At 36.7% G+C, this 18,391-nt stretch overlaps 1 protein-coding gene across 1 annotated transcript in view; it reads right to left on the reverse strand.

Annotated features, from left to right (window-relative positions):
- Positions 1-2,592: 2,592 nt before the first annotated feature.
- The window catches only part of LOC129264170 (son of sevenless homolog 2-like), a 47,143-nt gene continuing 31,344 nt past the window's right edge, over positions 2,593-18,391 (reverse strand). The window contains exons 17-26 of the mRNA XM_064102830.1: positions 17,988-18,089; positions 17,194-17,349; positions 14,851-14,940; positions 14,136-14,228; positions 13,409-13,520; positions 12,384-12,556; positions 10,899-11,015; positions 9,988-10,104; positions 9,087-9,213; positions 2,593-8,685 (exon numbers count right to left, since the gene is read on the reverse strand). Of these exons, the coding sequence (XP_063958900.1) occupies positions 8,072-8,685; positions 9,087-9,213; positions 9,988-10,104; positions 10,899-11,015; positions 12,384-12,556; positions 13,409-13,520; positions 14,136-14,228; positions 14,851-14,940; positions 17,194-17,349; positions 17,988-18,089 (1,701 nt within the window). The 3' untranslated portion in view covers positions 2,593-8,071. The remainder of the gene's footprint in view (positions 8,686-9,086; positions 9,214-9,987; positions 10,105-10,898; positions 11,016-12,383; positions 12,557-13,408; positions 13,521-14,135; positions 14,229-14,850; positions 14,941-17,193; positions 17,350-17,987; positions 18,090-18,391) is intronic.

An 18,391-nucleotide genomic window follows, 5' to 3' on the forward strand; every position in this document is an offset into this window, starting at 1 on the left:
AAAGAGAGGACAAAAGAATGGAAGGGGGAATAGTAAAAAAGGAAAGCGAACAATAATTGGCGGACATAGTGATTGTGTAATTGAAGATTATATGACTTGTTAAATTATTTTCACAAAACTTGTGAATCTAGAAGCCTACATAAAAAGCCCTTAACTCGATTCCTCGTGTACCAAAATGAATATATCAATAAAGGAGGATATATAGGCGGAACAAGGGGGTCGAGGCAGCCACGGCACCCTATTGGTGGCGTAAAAGAAAAAAAAAGAGGGGGGGGATTATGAAAAAAGAAGAAGAAAGAAAAATAATGAATAAAGAAAAGAAGGGTAATAAAATAAATAAAATGAGAAAGAAACGTGTAGAAATTGAAAGGGGAAAGAGTTTGCTTTGTACACTCTATAAAATAAGTTTTATGAAAGGAATAATCTGGGGCTTCTCTTTTTCATGATATTTTGTCATCTCTCCTTTTTCACAGGATCAAATTTTTAATTATAATCAATCTTCTTACCCCATTCCAAACAAGGAACTCTTTAGAGGGGGGATGCCAGGTTGAAAATTGTAATATTTGAAGAGATAGAGTGAAATCAGACAATTAAGAAAGAACAAAAAATGCTAACAATTTCATCCAAATTAGATGAGGGAGCTGATGTCATACCCTCGACCATATCCATGTTATTATTTTTTAAATTTATTCTATGGAGTATGTTTTTTTTTCTTCAAATTTTGACTTCCGAGGATATCAATATGATTGACGGACTACCTACCGATTAAGTATGCGATATAATCATTGCTAAAACATTTATTTTTTATGGGGGTGGGGGGGATACAGTATGCTCATCTAGAGCACATTCATGCCGACAAGTAACTTATTTTTTAATTTTTTTTGCTGGTTAAATTATTTTGAACAAAAGAGCATCCTTTTTGAAAAATGCTGGTTCTGTCATTTTTCATAGATTAGCGCCCCATTAGAAAATCGTTCCAAAGGCCGTATAGGCCCTAAATACATGAGGGCGATGGGAAATCTTGACCCTCATGAATAATGACATATACTTTTACAGCACACTCGCTTAAATGTTGCACAAAAAATAGTCCTTGAAAGGGAAGACATAGCCACCAACATTTAGCAATTGCCCCAATGTGGGTCGTGTGGTCCAGTGGTTAAAATATTGGATTCATAATCGCAAGGCTGTGAGTTCGAATTCCCACTCTGCTATTGTCTCCACTTTGATAAAAAGGCCCGAGAGTAATATCTGTCGTCTATAAGGTCAGCCACTGTGACTGATTAACCTAGACGTAAAATGTTTTCTAGGTAATTGGTTATAAGGTCCATGGTTATAATTTTACCATCAAAGAACGCTGTCCTGCCGAGTTCCTACGCAATTTACCATAAATGTGGGGCGGGGGGAGCCCCTCATGAATAAACCAAATTTCTTACCCCGCAATATAAAAATGGCAACTCCACACTCTCAATGAGGAATCAAAATTGTTTCACATGAGAAAAATAGAAATATTCCATATTTTATGAAGTATAATAGTAAAAAAAGGGCAACACAATGTCATACTTTCTTAATTTACATCTAATTTGATGAAATCTTCAGCATAAGTCTTTGATCTGTCTCTTTTTATGCAAATTCCAGTTGATTTTTTTAGGTGATTATGTCTGCTGTTATATAATAATGTGATGTGTTTTATAATGTGATGACAGTTTTGATATAGAAACCGTGCAGTTCTCAGGCATGGGTGTTGTAGATATTATCCTATGAAAGGCTGTGTAGCTTGGTGATATGTCAGATAAGCTCACTCTCAAAGCACCATCTTTTTATAAAGAAATACAAAATCATTCCTGCTAAAGGGCATTTTCTTTAAACATCTGTGCAATATAAATCTAACATAAAACAAATACCAACCAAGTTTAAATGTGTGCTTGGAACCCCCCATCTAATAATTGCTTAGTTTTTAATCAAGATAACTTACATTTTGCTGTTCAAAACCCCGTGTTCCCTAGAACCTATGTATATGATGCGGTCAACCTACGATTGGTTATGCTTTGGCAGAAGTGGCTTTGGTATGTATTGCATCTGCAAATTTTATATGACACCCAAGTTATTTGGGCACTTGATATGCATCATGTTTAATATATATATTCAGGGGGTAATATGTCAGAAGTATACATATAATTTGCTATATATGATTTAAGAAGTATGTGTGCAATTATTGGCATGTATTCTGAACTCTAGTTTAACTTAAACCATGGTCTAAATCTGGGGTAAAACTGTGGGAAGCTCAAAGTGCAACTTTGTTTACACTGCAATGCTTCTTGTGTTTACTTAGATCGTTCACATTTATTTAATGAAGAAGAAAACTATTGTATTCATCATTTCAAAATAGATTGTAATGGTTTGAATGCCATATGCGATGACTAACTGATCACCCGATTATAGAGCTAGATGTCACATTCGGCTTTCCATAGTTAAACCATAATTAAGACTTGGTTTATGTAAGACTAGATTTCAGAATACGTACCATTGTGTTTTTGTTACATTTTTTTGCAATAAATTGTGATTTCAAAGGCAATAAAGACATACAACACACAGTTTCTATACAACAATTATTTTATTAAAAGTTCCTTTATAATGGGTGTTAAACTCCCACAGAAATGGAGGACACTTCATATTTGGTACAAAATAAATTTTCATTCAAAGTTATAGTGCCTGGTACTCCAAAAACAAATATTCATATTAAAACATTACCAGACAAGCTTTGCATTACACAAACATGATTTCATTAAAAAAAAAAAGATGATCACTGTATCACCAAGTTGTAGTATTAAAGATCCCCACTCTGGTAAACATCATTAAAAATACAGTACATTCAAACTAGTTGCTCGTAGTACAGTAGTTAAAGTCACAATCATGGGCTTCTGTTTCTTGTTAAGTCTTCCAATTTTCTCAGTCGTATTATCTGAACCAAACAACACATCAACAGTGTAGAAAGGCAAACCTTGAATGTTGACTCTCTTAAATTAGTTATTTATGCATAATGTATGCATACAATCAGGATTCTGAAATAAATGTCCAAACGTGATTTGGCCTTTTGTGTTACTGTGATGTCAAAATGAATGACTAAAACCATGTTTTGTTTGGTTTAGTTTTTCTTTTAGGTCTGACATGCACTTACAAAATATTTTATTGGGGGGGGGGGGAGGGTGAAAATCTTTTGATCGAATGACCTGAAAGTGAACTTGTGCGAGATGTGGCTATTAAGTAAAGGGAGTATCCACACTGATGACAAGTTGGTTATAATAAAAGTAAAAAAATTGACAGAAAAGTAGTAAAATTTGAAAATCCATAAAACAAAAAGTTATTAACCTTTAAAGAATTTAATTAATTAAGTCATATGCAACCAGTCCTGTAGGTGTTTTATCCCATAAACCATGATGAATCAAAATATTTTTCTTCTACGATGTGAATGACATTTTGCGGAATTTATATCACACATCACAAGGAGCTGCTCCTCTGTGACATCATAAAATCATAACTCTGATATTCTTTAATGCATTTTCATCAAACCTTCACCAATATTTTTTTTCTTTTATTAAATCTGCTTTTATAAAATCCAATTTATCGTCAGGGTGAACTTCCCCTTTGATAGTATGAATTGAATCACATTTAACTTTAACTATATAATAAGCATTATATTCAGGTATGGCTGACTAAAGCCTTAACCTAAACATTGACCTGGTGACGTAAAAAAATTAAATTATCCTCGCCTTCGCCATAGTTATGAATTATTTTCTTGCAATTTCACTATTCCAAAGTCACTAATGCTTTATTTGATAAATCATGTGGTTTAACATGGAAATATTTTAATCATGTATTATCTTTTCCTCAAGCAAGGAATGGTAAAAAAGTTTCAAGATATCTGATCACTAAATTACGAAGAAAAATAAGATTACTGAGAGAGGGTACTAGATACCTAATGAATCGAAACCTAAATTTTCACAAAGAATAATAGGTGGAAAAACTAGAAATATCACTGAGGGTGATTTATACACCCACCCTTAAGCCAGTACCCTGGCAACATAGTTTCCAACACATTTGGAAAACGAATCTTACATGTCTTTACCCAAGATAAATTTTGGTGCCAACTTTCATGAGCACTGTCCAAATGCTGGGGAAGTAGTTTGATCCGCAGTGGGTTTTCCTGGGCTTTTTGGCCATTATATGCAGTTACCATGGCAACACAATTTCTTAAATATTCGAAAAAATGTGTTTTGCACATCTTTAACTCAAGACCTATGCATGTGCTAAATTGATGAGCGTAGGTCATAAAATGAATTAGTTCAATCTACAAGACGTTTACAAATTAATTGTTGTAGTATACCGTTACATGACCAATGTGTGTGCCAAATTTCATGAGAATTTGTCAAAAAATGAGGAAGTACAAGTTTGAACAATAACATTTTACCCGATTATTGACACAAAATACCATTACCACACAATTTCCGACACATGCAAAACTATGTCTTGCACATCTTTACCACAAGATCAACTTGTGTGCCAAATTTCATGAGAACTGGTTAAGAATTTAGAAAGTAGTTTGAACCACAAGATTTTTTACCTAATTTTTGCCATAATTATATACTTTTACCAAGCCAACATGATTTCAGAAACAGACCACCCAAAAATGTGTCTTGCACATCTTTACGCCAAGATCTATGTGTGTGCCAAATTTCATGAGAATTGGTTAAAAACTGAGGAAGAAGTTCAAACATGCAAAATTTGCAACGGACCACCCGCCTGACCATATTACGCCGATTCCTATACACCCCCTTCAAACTTTGTTCGGTGGTGGTATAAAAAAGATTACATCGCCATTCCATTTTCTTTCAATACAATTGACATTCATTGCACAGGGGCCGTATTCTGAAAATTGTCTTGTATCTTCAGAGTTACGATAAAATTGGTATTCTGATAATTTTGTTATCTATTATGGTAACTTTCACTGAATGCTCATGATGTCAGAGTTAAAATATGGTCAAAGCTAAAAAACGGCGCATAAATTGATGTGCGCAGGATGAAATATTGAAATAAATGGTATTCTGAAAATTCTCTAATCTTTTCATTTTATGTTAATATACAACAAAATTTACAACAGGTAGGGGTCTATTGTAACTTGATACTGAATGAGATTTTTCATTCGAGATGATGAATCTTTTCAAAGAAAATATGCCTGGGAGAACAGCCAGGTGTATTTTTAGCACAGAAGCACATTGCATAAGCAGCAGGGGCGTCAAGGAAACTGCACCTCATTTCAACAATGCGCTAGACATTTTCATAAAAGAGACACTTCTATCGGTTGATCTCATCACATAAAGCATTTAACGACTGGCTGACCAAAGAAAAAAGGGTGTTTTCTGAGATAAATTATGAGACATCCTTACGGGAGATAGGACAATTTTCAGAATTCCGATTTGGAATAACATTAGCAAGCTGTTCTCTGGCTGAGATTACAGAACAGTTGTAAGAAAAGATAAGACAAACTTTCAGAATACCACCCCAAGTGTGCACGATTTTGACAAACCCAACACCAAGAATAATGCAGTCAATACAAAGGTGTACATGTCTGTCCTTCACCCAGTATGATGTAAATGGAACAGGTTAACATGAAAAGAATGGATTACCGACTAGGTGAATGCTTCTCTCACCTGAACAAGAAATAAATGAATAAGCTATAATACTATAAAAACTTTCTGTCGAGAATCTTAACAATGCTTGTAAGACTTGACAATGTTTCATGCATTATCTCCAGAAGATGCAAGTTAATTTTTTTTTTACCAACTTACCAAAACTCTTGACAGGTATATAAGGGAGGTTCAATTAGGCCATAGTAGTGAGCGGTCTTGCAGGTAGGGCCAATATACGATGACATTATGTAACAGATACCATTACATCCTCATACAGCCATGCCACAACACAAGACTATGCAGGAAGCCCAACTCTAACCTTTTCACTGTATAACTGTTATTTAATAATTATCACGTTCTTTTTCGACAGTGGATGTGTGCTCTCAACTATCATGCTACGCTTATTTTCCGAGGTGAAAATGTATCACTTCTACATGTAAGAAACTAGAGATCGGGATAGAAAAAATTTGGAGGGGGGTGTATTCACTCACAGCAGCCGCAACACAAGCTAATATTCCTCTTCACTGATCTTCATATTATCATTACACCCTCGCCATGTAACAAAATCAATTCAAGAACCAAGTATTTGCTATTAGAAGCAGACAAGCAATGAAGTCAGAATTGGCAATTACAGGCCAGACGTACGATTGGTTTTAGGACCCATGTTTGACTTTCAATTGATCGCAATTCCCTACTACAAGTATTCTTTAATCTCAATAGGAGTCTTGTCCAATTAGCAAGGTAATATGATATGAAAGCCTTGATTTGATTCATTATTCACTATCCACTAGAATACTGATCTGTCAATTGATTTATACATCCCTAGATAAGATCCCTTTCCTTCATACACTCCTAAAATGAACTCCAAGAAAGGTCAGCAATGTATTTAGCTTCACTGGTCCCAGTATTTGGAAAAGCCTCCTTATCAATATCCGTTCATGTTCTTCATTAAAAGTATTCCAAAATAAGTTAAAGACCTACATGCATCTGCTTTCTCAATAACATTAATATCCCCATTACATTTTTTTGTAAACACTTAGAGAGCAGAATTTACTTTTTGTCATATAATTGTAAAGCATTATATAAAAATATTAATGTATGCATGTATGTATGTATCCCATGTGACAAAATTATATTAGCTGCAGTAATGCATAAAGAATATGATAGGGCCTCACTCACTCACAGTGGACAATTTTTCATACTGGCAATGAGTTTACCTAAAAGGAACTTGCCAAGTTGTCCATCATGAAATTAAATCACAATGAATGGATATAATCTGAAAATTTGAGATTTGCCAATGTCTCTTTTTTTGTTCTTTCACCCCATAAAGATTGCTGAAAAAATAATTTCTGACTTTATTTTTAGTTTCTATGATATGACTTATTGCACTTTTGAACTTCTCGGCTCTTGCTTCATATATTTACTATTCATACATATTTAATAGTCAAAAGAAAAAAAGTGAATTGAGAAAATACATATTCATACCTTGTGACATGATGTTCCTGTTTGGTGAAATTGAAATGGGTTTGGGGAAAACATTCTTTAAATATTCATCGAATTTGTATCTGCACTTCCCAAACTTGAAAATACATGCTTCTTCCATGACCAGATCCTAAATATAACACTTATATCTTTCTTCATTATCTTTTATCTGGGAAGGATAATTGGATAGCCAGCCACTCTGTAAACATAACACCCTAAGGGATTAAAAAAAAAAACCTTCAGGGGGTTGAGGTTTAGATTTCTGATCAGCATCAGAAATGAACAAAATTGGCTGGTTTTCCCCTTCAAATTTATTTCACAAAATCTACTGCTTGGAAGAGAAGAAAAATAATAAGTCATGACTGATTTGAACACTTTGTTTTTCCCTACTATACATAATAAATTATTCTGTTCATTCCAGCTTCATACGATATACAATCAATAAATGAATTTTGATATTTGAGTCTGATAGAATTAATTTTCATGGATGTAACTGTAACTGGGGTTTCACGCCAACCCTTCCTCGAAACTCAAACAGTTTGCATTGCTTTGCATTTCTTCTTCTGAAGACATTCCGCCCAGTATTGTCTTTAAGGGGAAAATAGTTTGATTATTTTAGACACGAGACAACATTTTTTTTGGTACATGATTCACACATTTCAATGCATAGTCATTGGACAAGAGGTGATAATCAATTACAATAAAAGCAGGTTTCACGGGAGAGTTTCTCCTCTCTAGCCTTTGTTACGAATGACCCCGTCTGTCTTTGAGACGGAGGCACCAATGCTGAAGTCCGAGTACTGTTCTTGCCTTTGGGTCAACAATCTGCCACCGCATGTGTCAAACCATCTCCTCGACAAGTCTGATGAGTTGCTTGTTACAAACACACACACACCCCCATGCTGTTAGTAAGAGCTTTCAAAGAATTTCAGATCTTCCGGTGTCAACTGATTTTCCTTGGAAGGAGTCCTGGGTGGCCTGTCCGGTTCGGTCAATCGGGGACCGCGGGGTCGCGGCGGGGGCATCAACGGCTTCGTGAAACCCATATGGCTGTGGTCAGTGTTGTTCATTGGAAATGACGACATGGGGGAGTTATGCGATAGTAAGAAGGCGTGGCTCTTCGGCGTTTGAGGAGTCCTTGGCAACCAGATGTCTGAATCATGGACATGCGTGACTGGTGGCGGGAGAGGGGGCGGCCTGGTCGCCGCCGTCGTTGTGTTGGATGGCCCGATGGAAGACTTGTTCGGCAACGGATTCGACACCTTGCGTTGAAGGGTGTTACGGTAAGTCCTAGGGGGTATACTCGGTGTACCACCATTCATTGTCTGTGATGATTGAGCATTATGTCTGGGTGGTAACGGAGGGGCGTGGTTGAATCGGGGAGGAAGCGATGGCGGTAGGTCATGCAAGCGATCCTGAGTGCGAGAATTCGGGGTGGAACTAAGACGGCTTCGGGGCGGTAGAGGAGGGGGAACTTCCGGTGGTTCCTCTGGTGCTGTAGATGACGGGTTGGAGTTGTCTGCAATGGGTGTAAAGGAAAAGACATGGTATATCAAGATGTCCTACAATTACAAATACATAAATATGATTTAAACATTCGCAGTATTCTCAACTACTAACATCAAAGCAGTAGCATTGAAGTAGTCATTAAAATATATTGCATGACAAGAGGAAGCAGTTCTACATGAAAGATCATCTGGGTGAGGAGCAAAACGGTCCTAAAGATTCATTTATGCATTTTCATTTGTTTATGTAAGGGGGGATGAGCATACAGACCAACGTAATCTAACTGAATCAAACCATTACTGAGAAAGATAATGAAGATTTATCATCTATTCATGCTAAAAATTACCACAATTACATCTGAAGCCACAGCAACAGTTTAAGCCAATCACAAAAAACGGACTCCATGGTACTTACTTGGAATATCCACAACGCTGAAGACACTGTGGTCAAAGATAGATGACGGTGTTATGAGAGTCGGTGTTCTAGGAGATGGGGGCGTGGCACTAGATTTGGGGGAGGTGGCCTCCTCATCCTGCATCCTCTGTAGGAATGTACCAGATGGAAACTTACAAACATTTTGCCTACACCATGTACATAAAGTATGCGCCTGGGGCTCAGCTGCAACTCCAGACCATTATCCTCCATGAAACTACTTGTTCAGTTATAATTACACAAACCCCTACAACTTACAATGATGGACACACAATTTATTTTGTTTTTTAATAATTTTGTTTTCAAAACCTATTACAAATAGGTGTTTAATTTCTAAATCTTTACAACAAAAACTAACAGGAGTCTAAGGGTTCTTAAATTTTCATAATGCAGAGAAAAGATATAAAAAAAAACTTTTTAGAAAAAAAGTGTTTGCTTTTCAAATGTTTACTTTTTCATATTTCATTCTGGAAACAAATTAGAAAACTGTTTTTTGCTTACAATTACAATACCAGAATCAATGTGGGCTAAATTTCTGCTTTGGTTTTTCTATATCAAACTTCAGAAAAAAGAAGTATCTTAAAAGTACCTTGATTATTTTGTGTCACATTCAGTTACCCATAACTGAAATAAATACCTTGTATTCGGGGGGAACATTTCATGACAAAAACGGTCGGCGATTTCACTGAAAACTGTTGGAAGCTACTGAAATCCTTGCATCTGATTGGCTCAAGACAAGTCAATTCAAAACTCCCCTGACACTGTGGTCAAATATAGATGACGGTGTAATGAGGGTCGGTGTTCTAGGAAATGGGGGCGTGGCACTAGCTTGAGGGGAGCTTTGGCACTAGCTTTGGAGGGGGCTTTTTTGGCCATGCCTTACCTGGAACCCGGGAGACCGGAGCTCACTGGCCTGTCTTGACGTTCCAACTAATGACATATGTCTGTTGCTGGAAGGTTTGATACCAGGGGACTTCAGGGAGTACTCAAACTTTTTGGGCTGTGTCAAGGAAAAAAAAGAAATGTCAGTTCCAAATTGTCAATGTATACATAATACTAGATGTACAGAACTTTTAGAGGAATGCCACGGAGAGTTCATGTAAAAGTCTGAAAATTGTCTACAACAGCCCCTTTCCTACTACATGAAAAGGGTGTTTTCTATGGATGAAAACATGTTAAAAAGTTTGAATTCAAACTCGAGTATGAAAAACTGCATCTCTGCCTTTTGGCATTCTTCAACTGTGTCACTGTTGAGACACTGTAACTTTGGTTCACTGAACTTGTCGTCCTGCACTTTTGCAGTGATGTAGTGGGTTACAGATTGCCGAGGTGTAGCATAATATTATTACTATCATTACAAATTCAAAATTTTGAATATTAAAGTAGTATTTTCAAGCATATTACATAAATACCGATGCCATGACAAGAATATTAAAACAGAGGTTGGTACACAAGGCATGCCACATCGATGCTATTTCAAGAAAATTATAACAGAGGTTGGGGCACAAGGCATGCCCTAATTGCCCTATATTTTGAGAATCACTATTGACCATACAAATAATAAGCCTTTAATTGTTCTATCAAAAGGTCTGTGCAATGGGTTTCTGTCAAAGACAAATGTAATGTAAAAGAACCAAAATCCAACAGGTTATTAATCTGCCTCCCCCCTATTTTGAAATTTTCTATCCATGCCCCCCCCTCCCCTTTTATCAAGTTTGCAATTTTTGTTCTATCCATTTCAAATCTCTAATTCCACCACTGCAAGATATTCATTCATGGATGTGGGATACATACAAATTTTGGCAGCTGCTTGCAGTTTCTTGGTTCAATCTCCAGGGAAGCTTCGTAGAGATAGTCCTGGAACTCCTTCTCCGTCATGTCACCGAGAGGATTCAAGTCCTCAAAGAATTTCTGTCAAAAATAATAAACAAAAGAGAACAAAGTGATAGTGACAGCCCAGCACTAAGTCTTATAAAGTTTAGTTAGGCTTCAACCATTTTATCCAAGTCCGTTCGGAAACACTGGAGATGTTAGATGACACATGACCAATGACAAGTATCTGAATTCCATATCAAATTGAAGTATATCATCTAATCCCTAAGAAAAATAAGAAGTCATGACCATTGAACCATCGCGAGTTAGGCTTCAATGATTACAGAAAGGTCTGATATTATGCAGTACCGCCTCCAATTATTCATAATCTACATGCATGACTGATCACAATTTGCAACCAGGTACAAAACAAAGGCTATACTTTTTCTTTCTTTCATACAATAGACATTTATTAGACATTATGACAAATAGGTTGGGTATTTTTTTATTTCCAGCATATCTTGTCTTCTCCTTTTACAGATTCATATATGTAAAGTGGACAAGTATACTGTGGCCCGAATTCACAAAGGTGGTTTTTGAAACCATTGGTTGAATCCATGGTTTATGCAGATTTCCTGCATAAATTACATTTATTTACCGTGAATATTAAAAAATGTCGAATGCTGGGGCGCATTTGAGGTTTGAGGAAAATGACGCCTGTTGCCGTGTTTATCCATGCTATATTTTGTTCATGAGTCCACAGCCATGGCAACAGGTGTCAATTTGGCGCAATGTGACAAAAGAGTGCATCAGCATTGGACACTTTAATATACGCAGTAAATATAAGCGCAATTTTAACAGAAAATCAGCAAAAACCATGGGTTCAACCGATGGTTTTAAAAACCACCTTTGTGATTCCGGGCCATTATGTCTCATTTCTGCTATTAAAGTAGGATAGAAAATTGCAGCAGGGAAAGGGAGGAGAGGTAAGTCACTCGCAGCTATTAGTCTCGCTTCTGCTATGCAGGCGAGACAATTTCATACAAACAACATTATCTAATGAGTGGCACAAAAACTAGTAAAAAAGAGTTGCTAATTGATTGGAGATCAGCACTTTACACCGTGACGAAGAACCTATGCAAGCGAGACAAGAAAAAATTTCAAATGGGGGTCTGAGGTATGAATTGCAAAATACTTGCCCAACAGGATCTAATGCATTGACAAAACGGGTGGGTGTTTCATAAAGTTGTTCATAAATTACAAGCAATTTTACGAATGATTGGTGATTCTTTCTTGTGGTAAGAGTGATATACACAAAATTTGTATTGATGAGTTAGAGTCTAAAGTCGGATCACGAGTCACTCGTAAAGTCGCTTGTAACTCAACCAACAGCTTTATGAAACATCCCCCCAACCAACAGCTTTATGAAACACCCCCCCTCCCACCACCAGGTCCAGGTGGACTTACCCTGATGTCGGGTTCAGAGTTGAGACAGTACGGTTGATGCTGGTACTGCTGGATCTCCCCGGTGATCTCGGCTACCCTTCTCCTCTTGCTGAAGTTGATCAAGCCGTCGGGACAGTTGGACAGGAAGTCCGGGTTGCCCTGCTCTATGAACAGGATGTTGCTTAGGTACATTCCTAGGGTGAGATGGAAATCAGTCGGAAACATCTACGCATTTACGGATTCTTACAAGTGTCAACAAGTTCAGTGGAAGATTTCTGAAATCACTTATCAACCAGCAATGAATTACACATTTACAATTATAGGCAAACCCATCTATAGAGGCCACCCAAGGGAAGTAGAAAAAGTGGCCACTGTAGACAGGTGTTCTTTATAGACAGGTTCTTTAACACATATTTGTTTCAAATGGGGAACAAGTCGAGTGGCCACTAAAGGCAGGTTTTCACTACAGAAAGGTTGCCATTAGACATGTTTGACTGTATTTGCAAGATTCTTGATACATTTGGTCTACTTAAAATTGACTTGCAATGGATTCAAATGTTGATATTCTTGCATTACATTCTTATGGGGCATTTCAAGAAACTTGCGATCAATTGAAAGTCTATTTCACGTGCCTAAATCGATCATCAGCTTTGAAATTAATTGCCAATTTGTGATTAATTGCTAATCTGCTTTGTGACACAAGCAGTGTAATCTGATTAAAACAAAAATAGTTGATCAATGCTAAAATTGCAACAGAATATTTGCAATATTTTGCTTATGTTTTCTTGCAACACCCAATTAGACAGTCAACCATCTTTACTTTAAAAGCATATAATTTAAGTAACTATGAGAACCCAGAGACTGGGATATGTTTCATGAAACAAACAGTGACTTTCACTGACGAGTTTGCTCTGAGCCAATCAGAATCAAGGATTTTGGTAGCTTATAACAAAACTCAGTGACAATCACTGATTATTTGTTTCAAGAAACACTCCCCAGGGGGGGGGGGGTTCCTGTGATAAGTCAATGGGAATCAAAGAACTCACCCAAGAAAGGCACACAAGGTGGATTGATGGAGCGGAGTTTCTCTTGATATTTCTTGTAGTGATCGGTGCCTAGTTCTTTGGCTTCTTCTAAAACTTGCTTCTTCCTCAAGTCCTAATTATGATTTGATTAATAAAAAAGAAAAATCAGGAAATAATCAATTTTCAAACATCATCACTAGTTTCTACTTAAACCACTCCTGGTAAAAACTGTGAGCAGATGATTTCTGATGATGCATCTAAACAGAAATTGTCTGCTCACAGGTGAACTGGGAGTATTTAGGCTTTTAACATCGTATGATGAGATAAGATAGAATGAATAAAACATTTTCTGAACAAATAATGAGCATCGGACAAATTCCATAAAATTGTCCATCGATGGTCATTGCTAATTATGAATTTCAGTCAACTTTATGAAATGCTGAGACCATTTAGTGTACAGTCTCTATGACAGCAAAGGGGAGGACTGTCTGGCATTGACATTATCAAGTCTTGTGATCGCATATATCTTTTTTTAATTTTGAGGGTTGGAGCTTAGCAAGCATAAGATTTTCCAAAAATAGGCTAGGTTTTTTTTTTCTTCATTTTTTGCTTATTTTACAAATTTTCTGAAAAATTAATGGCTGGAATATTGATAAAGAGAGGTGTTTCAATGTTTTCAAAGCCTATGTTACTTGGGTTGTAGGGGCCCTTTAACTGCTATCCATAGCCAAGAAAATGAATTTCTTACCCTAAAGGTATGCTCCAGTCTATGGATGGCAGATGAGTTGAACGCACTGACGATTTCCAGTACACCGTTGAAGTTGTTGTACTCTTGGAACACCTAGGAAAGAAAAATGAAATATATATGGAAGGCAAAATAGCAAGAAAGTTGTTAAGATACATCTTTTCCTGATGTGTGGATGTCGATTCTTTCTCCTCCTCCTCTACCTTCCTTCAGATGATAGTCGCAAGGCACCAATGAAATGTGGCGGTTTTATATCAACTTGGTCCAATGCCCAGATCATCTAATATCATTATCACAGGTGTGGCTGGTCAGAGGGGGAGGAGGTGACTGAAGATGAAGAAGACATGGAAGAAGCAAGTGGAGGAGAGTAGGAGGGTTGGGTTGAGGGAGGGGGATGCACTGAATAAGAGTGATGTGGAGGAGGGGGTGAGTGAATCCAGACACCCCTTTAGCTGAAGATTAAACTGGATTTGAAACCTGGATCACTGACTGACATTAGTCTTTTATCAATTAGATCAAATTACCATTTGAATAATGGTCACTTGGTCTACATACGTTAATGTGGTTTAATAGCATTTTTTCCCTCCAGTTTCCCTATAATGATCATTTGGCCATTCGTTATAGTGGCGTAAGACTGGTTGAATCCTGTGAGCTAAAACTAATTATAAATTGATGGGAACAAACAAAGAGGGAATAAATGAAGAAGAGGTCTCCTTACCATCATTATCTCTATGACCCTGGATACTATAGCTATCCTCTCCTCAAGGTTGGATGTCTCCACAATGCACTTCTCTAACCATAAGATGAACTGAGGGCAAAAAAGGAAGATAAATATGCAAGAATTAATTAAAGAAATTAATTCCAAATTATGCGAGGATTAGAGGGGAAGATAGGTTTGTTGTAAAAATAGTACAAAAACTAATGAAACATTTTGGTGAAGGTTTGAGGAAAATCCATTAAAGATTAAGAAAGTTATTAGAACTTAAAATGTTGGATTTGTGACATCATAAACGAGCAGCTGCCCCATATGTTATGTACAATAAAATGCATAAATTCCAATTTTTTAATGGTTCATGATGATTTTTAATTTTCTTTCTTTTTCCGAATGGGTGTAAAATGATTTATCTATTGATATTCTGAAGGTACAGTAAAAACAATTTTCAATTTTCAGAGAAAATGACATTGCGTGGATTTGTTACCATACGATATGTAGGAAAGCTGCTCGCATATAATGTCACAAATCAAATAATTAAAATTCTATTAACTTTTTTATTCTTTGAAGGATTTTTCTCAAACCTTCGGCAGTTATATTTTTTTGTTGCTATTTTACAATGAAATTTTGGTCAGGGTGAACTTCCCCTTTAAATTTAAATTATATTAAATACTGACATAATCAAAGTGACTGTTCTAAAAACTGGTAACAGTATTACTTGAATTTCTGTAAGTCAAACATTACAAAATGTACACGTCTGTATGTGGAAAAAACATGCCTTGGTGACACAAAACACTAAAATCTTATAGATAACAGCATGGAAATCTGCTGAATAAGTTTCATACAGATTGTAAACTGGAATAAAAAGAAAAAAAAAAGAATGAATGCATTCAAGATACTTCTATACAAATTATTCTGAGTTATGCAAACAATTAAGCATAAGTTTAAACCTACATTGAGTACTGAAATAATTAATATTACAGTTCTAGCTGTAAAGTTGGTGGAGTCATTTAGGTGATATTACAAGTCACACACTTATACTTCTTTATATGTACAATACAAGCCTTGTGGACCCCAAAATGCCAAGCAATAAAAACATCAGCTAGAAATGCTGTTAACATTGAGAATAGCAATATAAAAATGATAATCATAAGATCAGACCTGCCAACCTCTGGGAATGAAAAATTGTATTCTGTGTTTAAAACAAGTGGAATGCCTCTGGCCGTCTCACCTGCATCACGCGATTCAATATAGCAGCAGTGCTGATTTTGAAAACTACTATAACTCGCACAGGATGTTCAGTGATACTTGATTACTCTTATGTCCAAGTTTTATGAACTAGACCAACACACTTTCAAATTTATGGCTGTAATTCAACAAATACCCCAATTTGGCCAAAGTTCATTGACCCTAAATGACCTTTGACCTTGATCATGTGACCTGAAACTTGCACAGGATGTTCAGTAATACTTGATTACTATTATGTCCAAGTTTCATGAATCAGATCCATAAACTTTCAAAGTTATGATGGTAATTCAACAGATACCCCCAATTCGGCCAAAGTTCATTGACCCTAAATGACCTTTGACCTTGGTCATGTGACGTGAAACTCAAGCAGGATGTTCAGTGATACTTGATTGACCTTATGTGTAAGTTTCATGAACTAGGTCCATATATTTTCTAAGTTATGATGGCATTTCAAAAACTTAACCTTAGGTTAAGATTTTGATGTTGATTCCCCCAACATGGTCTAAGTTCATTGACCCTAAATGACCTTTGACCTTGGTCATGTGACATGAAACTCAGGCAGGATGTTCAGTAATAATTGATTAACCTTATGGCCAAGTTTCATGAACTAGGTCCATATACTTTCTAAGTTATGCTGTCATTTCAAAAACTTAACCTCAGGTTAAGATTTGGTGTTGACGCCGCCGCCGCCGTCGCCGTCGCCGCCGCCGTCGCCGTCGGAAAAGCGGCGCCTATAGTCTCACTCTGCTATGCAGGTGAGACAAAAACTGTATTTCATAATAAAAATGCATGGCGCACACGCTCATCACGGCGCTGAAGCTGCATGCAAGCTAAAATGTGCACTGCTCTTGCAGATGAAAAAAAAAAACATTGAAAAATGTGTGTATCTCACCCTGGTTTTAACAAAAGGATTGAAAAAAAAGAACAAGTTACCAGAAATTACGGTGATCCAATAACCATATTTGTGTAAGTTTTATGAAATAGACATACAAAGAGACAATTTTTCTCAATAAATTACAATTTTGTAAAAAAAAAAAAAAAAAGCACTATAAATGACAAAAACGTACTGGTTGGCAGCTCTGTAAGATATGTAAATCTTACCATATTTGAATGGTGGATCATCTTGAGTAAATTTGGTGATGTAAGGTGTTTATCTTTCTTGGTCCAGACACTTCCAACCAGTTCAGACGGAGTCACTGCTCGGTACAGGTCTGACTCGAGTAAAGTCAGCTGTCTTGCAATCTCTATTGGATGAAGCTACAAAGTAAGGAAACAAATCAAATTTATTTTGTATTGCTCCCCCTGTTCATGGCATATTAATTTTCATTTATTTATCTTTCTTGGTCCAGACACTTCCAACCAGTTCAGACAGAGTCACGGCTCGGTACAGGTCTGACTCCAGTAAAGTCAGCTGTCTTGCAATCTCTATTGGATGAAGCTACAAAGTAAGGAAACAAATCAAATTTATTTTGTATTGCTCCCCCTGTTGATGGCATATCTATTTTCATTTATTTATCTTCCTTGGTCTCGACACTGCCAACAAGTTCAGACGGAGTCAGTGATAGGTCGAGGTCTGACACAAGTACTGTCAGCTGCCATGCAATCTGTATCGAGTGAAGCTAGATTAAAAGAACAAATCAAATTGTTTTGTACTGCTCCCTGTGTCGACCGCATAGTTCTAGTATACTGACTGAACAATCAGCTCAGACAATTCCATTGAAATCCTTTCGTATATTTGGCTGAGGTATACTGGTATCATGTGTCACAAGCTCCATGAAACAGGGCATCATTATCACCTTCATCGTCATCTTCATCATCATCATCATAATCCTCATTTGCGTCGTCATCATCATCGTCAAAATCAAAATCATCATCAAAATCACCATCACACTTACCGTCATAATGTCAAAGTCTTGAGGAGCCTTGGATATATGATGTTCTAAGGGAGGAGGGTCTCTCTCAAAGGTTAGTATATGCCTCTGCTCTTCAGCATCGGACTAAAGATGAGACAGAGAAAGAGGGGGAAGAGGGGAGAGAAAGAAAGATATTAGGTTTGATGGTACGAGAAATGGACAAAATACTAGACATGCCTTACGTAATCCTTCCATGACATCATCAATTTCTATTGGTACAAAATCGCTGTTTCATAAAAATCTTTATCAGTGAAAAATGTTTTACTGTCAACTGTTTACTCCCGCTGAACTAATAGCTTCATTTCACGTGCCTAGAACAACTTGAAAATTGATGACACGTTTTTTTTAATGAAACTAGGACCTGACTCAGGAGAGTCACTTGAACA

The sequence above is a fragment of the Lytechinus pictus genome, chromosome 7 (genome assembly GCF_037042905.1).
Source record: "Lytechinus pictus isolate F3 Inbred chromosome 7, Lp3.0, whole genome shotgun sequence".
Classification (NCBI taxonomy): Eukaryota; Metazoa; Echinodermata; class Echinoidea; order Temnopleuroida; family Toxopneustidae; genus Lytechinus; species Lytechinus pictus.